General features: G+C 46.1%; 1 protein-coding gene across 1 annotated transcript in view; it reads left to right on the top strand.

The window, feature by feature from the left end:
* Positions 1-484: 484 nt before the first annotated feature.
* VOPP1 (VOPP1 WW domain binding protein) overlaps positions 485-9,064 on the top strand; it is a 65,457-nt gene continuing 56,877 nt past the window's right edge. Inside the window, exon 1 of the mRNA XM_069859759.1 lies at positions 485-650. Within this exon, the coding sequence (XP_069715860.1) occupies positions 600-650 (51 nt within the window). The 5' untranslated portion in view covers positions 485-599. The remainder of the gene's footprint in view (positions 651-9,064) is intronic.

Raw genomic sequence — 9,064 nt, 5'->3', positions numbered from 1 at the left:
AGCTCTCAGCCGTTCCTCATAAGGCCTGTTCTCCAGCCCCTTCACCAGCTTTGTCGCTCTTCTTCTGGACTCGCTCCAGAGCCTCAACATCCTTCTTGTGGTGAGGGGCCCAGAACTGAACACAGGATTCGAGAGGCGGTCTCACCAGGGCCGAGTACAGAGGGACAATAACCTCCCTGGATCTGCTGGTCACGCCGTTTCTGCTCCAAGCCCAGATGCCATTGGCCTTCTTGGCCACCTGGGCACACTGCTGGCTCATGGTCAGTCGCTGTGAGCCAACACCCCCCGCGCAGCTCTCCGGACCCTCTCCCCAGCTCGCCCCCGGGGAGCTCCGCCTGGCTCCGGGCGGGGCGCCCTCTCCCCGCCCCTCGGGCAGGACCGGGGGTCGCCCCCCTCGCCCCTTCCCGCCGCGGGGGCGGTGCGGGCCGCTATCCCCGCCCCCCGTGCCGGTGGCTCCGTGCCGCCCCGCCCGCAGCGCCCCCGCCCGGGGATGGCGGCGCCGGCAGCGCCCGCGCGCGCCTGACCTGCCGCGCCGAGCCCGGATCCGGAGCGGCGGGACCCGGCGAAAGAGAGAGGAGGAGAGGGAGAGAGGGAGAGAAATGCTCCGCTTCCAGCCCGGGGTCGCGCTGCTGCTCTCGCTGCTCTGGGAGGTGAGCGCGGCCGGGAGCGGGGCAGGTTATCCCGGGGAGGGGCTGGCTCGCCCCGGGAGCGTGGGTGGTAGCCCCGGCTGGAGGCTGGCTCGCCCCCCGGCTCGCCCCGGGAGCGCTTGTCGCCCGCGGGCGTCGCTCCGGGCGTTATCCGCGGGTCGGTGTCCTTGGCGGAGCGCGCCGGGCTCCGGGCGTGGGAGGACCGGGCTCCGCTGCCCAGCGAGGAGCGGTGCGAGCGGCCACCCGGCTCGCTTTAGCTTTATTTTTAAATTGCGGGAGCAGGAAAACGATGATCCGTGGCGCGCGGGGGCAGCGGCTGCGGGATGCCGCCCTCTCGTAATAAACTGGCTGCGTGCCCCGAGGGGACGCGGAACGCGAGGGTTGAATGGAAGGTGCGGTTTTGGGTTTGTGTCTTAGCTGGCTGGGTCACCGAGGGACACAGAACGCGAGGGTTAAAAGGGAAGGCGAGGGTTCGGGTTTTATTTTAAGGATGCTTCGGAGGACAGAATGTGCCCTGCGAGGCAGAGGCGCGGCGGCTTCAGCTCGGGAGGAGCGGCGTGGTTCAACTTCTTGGGAAGGCAGAGCAGCACGGCTTTAATAGTTACAGAAAACAGGGAAACCGCAAAAAAATTGAGCAGCTTCTGTTAACTGGAGGGCGGAATTTGTGCCATGCGGTTCTGTCGCGGGGCTGGGAAACCAGGTCCATTTTTCAGAAGACAGATTCATAGATGTTCTCTTTTGGAGAGCGGTCTTTTGGTCTTAGGAGTAACCTTGGGGCTGAGCTGCCGTGGCTTGAGTTGGGCTGGGCTGCCGTGGCTTGAGTTGGGTCATCACAGGTTTGGGGCAGGCCAGGAGCCTTGGCAGCGCCCCTGGGACAGGCTTGTGGTGGACACACTGCTGTGGGCATCTCCTGGTGGCAGGGTGGCCCGTGCCCATTCGGTCATCAGCCAGACACATGTGGTGGCAGCGTGCCGGCATGACTTGAGAAACGCCCGTGGGTTTCTCTCTGGTACGGCTTCACGTTTATAAAGTCCAGATGCAGTCCAGCTGAAGGTGTTGCAGGACCATGTTGCCTCTGTGATGGAACAGTTCAGACAGAAAACAAATTAGTTGTTGAAAAATAATAACCAACAAACCTGCACGTGGAAAGCAGAGTGCTGACTGTGTAATTATTGGTTTTGGTAATAGATATAATTAACGAGAATGATGTTTGCTATATGTTTATGCCACCTATGTAGATGAACCATATCTGGTATGTTGCCCACTGTGTCATCCAGCATCATCCCATTAAGGCACTCAGATCAAAATCACCATTTAATGTAAATAAATGTAACTCTTTTCAAGTTAATTGGGTTGCATCTCATTGCCCTGGCTGTAAACCTGGCCCACAATCGCTCCTTGACTCTGCAGAAACTCTTCAGAAAGCATGAATGGCAAAAAGTTGATTAAATAAAACAGGCACTGGCATTTGTCAGAGGGAATTTATTTATCGCAGTTGTGTGAAAGGTTTTGCACCTCCAGGATCTGTTTGATTCAATGTGTCTGCTTTAAGTGTATCCTCCTGAAAAAGACCCCCTGTGCCTGAAAAAAAGTAATTTGTATAAATCCTCTTTGGATGTAGCCAATGTTGCTGTTATTTAAGCTTCTATACTGGTTTTAATTGTGGGGGGTTTTTTTTGTTTTTTTGGTTTGGTTTTTTTTTTCACTTTTAATCTAGAATGTTTGGTTTGCCATCTGGTTTTGTGGATTCTTTTTTTCTTTGGAAGTGCTTAGGATACCTTTTAAAAGGAGATGGTATGTCAAGAAGTAGTATTGCAAATTGTTTTAAGTTGTGGTCTACAGGGAGAAGAGGCCTGGAAACAGAATGCTGGGGGTTTAAATAACAGAATCAGAGACATCTAGTTGTTTAGGAGGTTTTTGCTATTTGAAAATTTTGCTGTTTCCTGCACTAGCTTCCATACTGGCTGAAGGAGTTGGGGTTGTTCAGCCTAGAGAAGAGAAGGCTCCACGAAGACCTTATAGCAGCCTCCCAGTACTTAAAGGGGGCTACGGAAAAGCTGGGGAGAGGCTCTTCAACAGGGAGTGCAGGGATAGGACAAGGGGTAATGGTTTTAAGTTAAAAGAGGGGACATTTAGGTTAGATATTAGGATATCTAATATCTATTATATATTAGGATTAGATATTGTTTACTCTGAGCGTTGTGAGACACTGGTACAGGTTGCCCAGGGAAGCTGTGGCTGCCCCATCCCTGGAGGTGTTCAAGGCCAGGTGGGATGGGGCTTTGGGCAACCTGATCTAGTGGGAGGTGCCCCTGTCCATGGCATGAGGTGTGGAACTGGGTGATCTTTAAGGTCCCTTCCAACCCAACCCCTTCTACGATCCTATAATTATCTGAAATAGCACTATTACACTTATTTTAAATCTGTTTGCAGCTCTGACATGATCCTAGTTAACATTTAACAGAGCGTGAGCTGAGGAATATTTTTTTCATTCAATATTTTGCAAAAAGTCTTTGCCTGCTATTCAAATAATGGGGGGGGGGAAGCCATTTATGCCTTCAGAGCAGTTCACGTTAGTTTATTGATGTTTAAATTACCCAAAATACTTGTTGCAAGATATTCATGAGTTTTCTGTCCATATGCATTCAAAAATGCTATTTCTGGTTATAGGGATGAAAGGAATATAAACTACTTCACAAGTAAGCATACATGAAATTTAAGGTGGATGCAAGTCTGGATGTGGAGAACCCTTCTTTGCAGCTTTCAGGTTGAAACTTAATCAGTAATTGACTGTGCTGTGCTCCTGTGGAGAAGAGGTGGTTTGCTCTTCCTGATGCAATGGCAGAAGATGCAAAAAAGGGACTGGAGGGCAGGAGAAGGTGCTTGCATTCGCTCATGGTGGTTTCACAAAGGCAACTGAAGGCATAGCTATTGAAGCAGGATTTTCCTGCTAGAAATTGCTGCCTCTTGGTGCTAGGATGACAGTCCTTTCTCTAAAAGACCCTGAGATACACTAGTTATAGAGGTACCCAGGTCTCTGTGGTGGTAGGAAAGAGGCATTAATTCTGAGTTTTCTTGTTTGACAAGGATTTTCCACCGTTATGACAAAGACTTCCCATGATGAAAGAAAAATCTTCAGCCCTGGGACTGAGGAAGGTCTGCTCAAGAAGACCTTGTTGTTAGGGGAGAAAAGCCAAAGATGCCACGAGTTTTGTTTGCGTTTTAGTCACAGTTGAACCGTTTAACATGTAAGCTAAAATGAGGAACTTTTAAGGTGGATAACTTGACAGGTAATTTTGGTTCTTGCAGGAAGAAATGATCAGCATTAAATCTTCATCCATCTGTATTTTTCAGATTAATTTGGCTACTTGTAGGTAGCAGTGTCTTATGAAATGTGGCCTGAAATGCTCTTTTTCACCAGGAGACTATTATCACTTGTAATCACTAGGGTATGTGATTTTGACATTCACAAATAGCCAGTGGTCTCGCTCACTAGTGTGGCTGGTGGCTCCACCAATACATCTGTGGTTTGCCTCAGTTTTGTGTGAGAAGATTTGCTCTCAGTTTTGCGAAGGCTTTGAGGATGTCCTCAAAGTGATGTTTGTTTGGGGTATATATCAAGATTTTCTGTTTTTATTTCCTCGGACATCCCAAGGGCTTTGGACGTCCAAGCTTAAATGTGACTTAAATTAATAGCATCGCCTTTGGGATGGGAAAAAATAGAACTAAACAATCTCCCCTCCCTGCCTTGTGGATGAAGCAAGCATATTTTCAGCCTGAATGAGGACACCAGAGTATCTTGGTGGGGCTTCTCAAGACTGAGTGCTTGCTTTCTCTCCTGCAAGCTGCAGAAGTGCCAGGTGGAGGTGAGCTGGGTGGCTGAAGCTCAAGTCAGGGATGGATGGGGAGGTTCATCAGAGCTGTTGAAGCCCAGCAGAGGACTCTGCCTGTGCTGTAGCAGTAATAAAGATGTTTTACTGTTGCTGTTGTGGGGTGGCTTGCTGGATAGCTTCAAATTTCAAAACTGTTGAGTAATTTTAGGTGCCTAAGCTTCTGGCTGGCCCATATGGTGTGTCCAGAGAAACACAGGAGCTAATGCAACTGCCTGAATGTTTGAGTCAAGCTTTTTAGTGCTCTATATTAAGGTAAGCTGAGGCCTGTGGTAGTCACTGTGGGTGGTGTGAGATGTGGGTGAGAATCCCACAATGAAGGTTTCCATATGAGAATGCAAAATGTAGACCATCACTTTTGGAAACTGACATTTCTACACACTCAGTTTCTCATTGCTAGAAATTCTAATGCTGATAGAAATATTGATAACTGGATGACTGCAAAAAAGCAATCAATATACTTAATTTGTCAGATGAAAGATACTACAAAAAGTCAAATACCTTTTTTTTTTTAAAAGGAATGAAAGAACAGACATGTCATATGAACAGCAAATTGTATTATCTTGAAATAAAGCTCAAAGACTCCAGACAGTCTGTCATACAAGATTTACTTAAGTCATAGAATCACCAGATTGGAAGAGACCCACCAGATCATCGAGTCCAACCATTCCCACCAATCTCTAAACCATGCCCCTCAGTACCTCATCCACCTGCACCTTAAACACCTCCAGGGAAGGCGAGTCAACCACCTCCCTGGGCAGACCTTTCCGTTGCCTAATGACCCTTTCAGTGAAGAATTTTTTCCTTATGTCGAGCCTGAACCTCCCCTTAAACCTCTGCTTTGCTTAAATAAAAGCAAAGCTGGCTAACTGCTTCCCACTTGGGTAACTGCTGTGGGGAGCTTTTTTGTATTATTTTCATTATTCAACAGGACAGATTTTAGCAAAGAAGAGAAACCTAAAAAATCTATCCTAAAATCTCTTCAAACCTTGGGGGGTTGTTTCTTGCCGCCCTAAACAAGCGCGTTAAGATGGGCAACGTTTTGATCATAGTAGGCAGAGGCAGAGTTCAAGAAGTTCTGAGGATTACGGGGAAACACACACCAACCCTCAGTTTCTCATACTTTTTTTCTATCCATTAACTGTGAGGGTTTCCTCTATGTACAAATTACGGGAATTTAATGTAGCTTTGAATGTATGAATGTGCATTGCACACCAGGGTTGTTGTCTCTGTGACATTCTTCTCTGTGGAAGTCCACTGATACTGTGCTGTTGATTTTTTATCTCTTGTGGCATTGCACAAGTGGGTAGTGGGAGAAATAATACTGTCCAAGTTGATAGGGGAAAAACTCTATCCCAACAGTTTTGCAAATTCTGCATTCTGTTAATGTAGATGTTTCCACTAACCCCCGCCTGCTCATTAGTTTTAGTTATGTAGGGGCTTAGCAGCTTAAGCAGTTTTTGGTGTGTTTTCTTACCCTCTTGCAGCCGATTAGAGAGCAGCTATTGCACTGCTGAGCCAAGGCAGGAAAGAGTTTACTTATGATTTATATTTTGGGTATCCAGCTGGTGCTGCCAAGTCTTCCCTGCCTCTTGACAGCAGCAAGACGGGCTGTGATTTCCAGGCAGGAGGACTGAGTTGCCACACTTTTCTCAGTTTGCTCCTGCTGAGGAGGAGACAGATTCGTGTTCACTGCAGGAAGGGAACAGTGGCCAAGTGCCATTTGTGTCCTCTAAGGGGAGATGTGGAGTTTTTTGGGCTTGGGGTTTTTCAAATAAAAAAAAAAAGCATCTACAAAAGCTGTTCATATTTTTTACAGCAGTAAAAAAATTTTAGCACCTTCTGTTATGCTTTCTCTATAATAGGGAAGTCCTCTGACTCTGTTTTATCTTGATACTTCCCACTCAGCTAATGCAGGTGTCTGGACCAAAGCAAACCTTTAGACTTCAGCTGCGGTTGGAAAATGGAGTTAGCTAAAATCAGTGTAAAGGGCTAAATGGAAAACCCTCTTTGCTTTAATGCAGATTTATTTTGATTTACTCCACTAGGCTAAGGAAAACTGGAGTGAATGTGGCCTCATACAGGTTTGCTCTGCTCATCTGTGTAGGCCAGGTTTACAGGCAGGAACGGATTAATGCCTGAGCTTATGCTACAGAGTTGAAAATTAAATTTCTTATTTCTTGCTGAGACAAGGTGGCTACCAATGTACTTCAAGTCTGTTGTGATATAAATTAAATCCATATAAATTAAAAAAATACAAAAAAGTAGGATTTTTTACATTTTTAAGCCTAATTTTTGGAGATGCTGCATTGCTTTGTATCCTCAGCTATGCATGCAGCAGTTTCCACAGTGTTTAGTTGAAATTCTATTAGGATTTAGTATTGTAAATGCAAACTTCTGCCTAGCAAGAGGCAAGGCCTTTCTAAAGCAATCTTTTATTTTTTCTTTGCTTGAGTGGTGGTTTTTGAGCAACAAATCCTAGGTCTGTCTGAATGCTGGGGCAGAGTCTGGGATCATGGGTGTTAAACAGTGCTTCCAAGACAAGGGAAAGATAAGGTCTTAAGTAGTGGATATTATTGCCTTCCTGACACCAGTGAGGTAATATATGCGATGAAATACCACGCTTGCTATGTTGAAGGAGCATGAGAGCGGAGCCTGGGTTTGTTGAAAGCTTTCTTTTTCTTTTATTTTTCTTTCTTTGGTTTTATTTTCTTGTTGAGAACAATGTATCTTGACAGGTTTCTCACATATTAAGTAAAAGGTTTTCACTGCTGAGTTAAAAATGTCTTTCTTCTCAAGTGTGTCTTCAGCTTTGCACTAAATAGATGTTAAAATAACCTGTGTTTTAAATAACTAAAAATCTCTTCCTCTTTCTCAATGACTCAGCTTTCAGTCTTGTACATTTTTAGAAGGAAAGGAATTAGCAAGAAGTGGTTTCTAATCTTTATCTGGTCCAATGGAGGGGTAAGCTGTTGCTGGCAAGGATAGTCCCTAACCCCTCGTTCTGCTGGCTGTGTGCTTCTGCAGCTCTAGTGAACATGCAGCTGTGGAGGAATAGGATCAACCTACTGACACTGTGGAAGACTAAGCCTCCAGAAAGAGAACAGGGGGGGAAAATTGAGAGAATAGTTTTCTATTGGTTCAGCAGAGGTTTGTGCAGTGGTAGCATCATGAAACTTCCTGCAAGGGAGGAGAGGGAACGTATGGCTTGGAGCAGGACTGTCCATTTTGGTAGCACACTTGTTTCAGTACGTTAGATGTCACCTAACAGGAGTTACAGGACAGATGATACTGCATTTGCAACAAAGAAAATCCTACAAACCTTTTCCATGCAAGAAGGGAAAACTAGCTGAGTATGTTTCCTGTTTTCTCCTGAAAGACGCTGTTAGATAAGACTAACTTCTCCAGATGGTGTCCTGTTGTTTTCCCACATCACTTGCCAAGTGTCTGTCAGAGCAGAAGTTCTCAACCTGGAGCTAATGACCTCCTCTCTCATCTAGGGGCCTGAAAAAAAACCAACAACCCACCTTGGCTCCATACTTTACATTGGAAGTGACCATGAAGTGAACTGTGCCTTAGGTTCAGAGTTCAGTGACAGTGGCAAGTGGCTGGTTTTGGAGGGTACTGAAAAAGGGTGGTGGGACAGTGCCCTGGCTCCATCCCTGGCTGCACTCGAACCCTCTGTAAGCAGCTTGTTTCTTCCCTGCCAGAGTATGAATGACCACATACTCATTATCTTGGTCTCCAGCCTCTGAAGTTGGTGGACATCATGCAACTAAATAGCTGGCAATAGTTTTGAGGATGAATTCTTCTTTCTCAAGTCTTGTGCTGATGTAATTGGAGGTGAGGATCACAGACCTCAAGTATGCAGCCTATGCCTGTACAAATCTATCTTTGCAATACACTAAGGCAAGTATATTTAATGTAATTTTATGACTTTATAGTTACATGTATTCCAGTCTGTTTGGATCCTTTCTCACAGGAGGAAGAACTGGAGAACACTGGAATGAAATTAATATGAGAAGAATGAGAGTGCGTAGGAGCGTGACAGGATCGTGTCTCACTGATGGCAGACCAAAGACCGCAGGCAGCGCACGTTTCAAGAGCCTTACACTTGATATGAGAGGAGTGTTTTGTTGCATGTGTTCATCTTCTTTTGGGGCTTAATGATACCGCCAGCCAAGGAAGGGAAGGTGATACTTTTGTGGACCTACTCTGCTTAGCTTGGTGTTGGCAGCAGTGTGGTTGCAGTGAGAGATTTGTGCTGTCATGGGGTTAAGATCTGGTAGTGTGCCTATGATCTAGAAGGATTATTCTTCAAGAGATCAGGAGCTCAGTCAGGGAATGTATACTAGCAAAAACAAAACAAAAAAGCTAATGGCTATAGTAGGAAAGGCAGGCTCATTTTAAGTTGCTGTGAACTTGTTTTTTTCCTGGCATGATTGTGTCTTTTTGCACACCTGATGGATATAGGCAGGCCAACAAAATTCTCTTATGCTTCCTGGCCTAAGTCTGTGTTTCTCCCTT

This window comes from Phaenicophaeus curvirostris, chromosome 6 (genome assembly GCF_032191515.1).
Source record: "Phaenicophaeus curvirostris isolate KB17595 chromosome 6, BPBGC_Pcur_1.0, whole genome shotgun sequence".
Classification (NCBI taxonomy): domain Eukaryota; kingdom Metazoa; phylum Chordata; class Aves; order Cuculiformes; family Cuculidae; genus Phaenicophaeus; species Phaenicophaeus curvirostris.
Note: the sequence above shows the minus strand (reverse complement) of the source record. Positions and strands in the feature narration are given on the sequence as shown.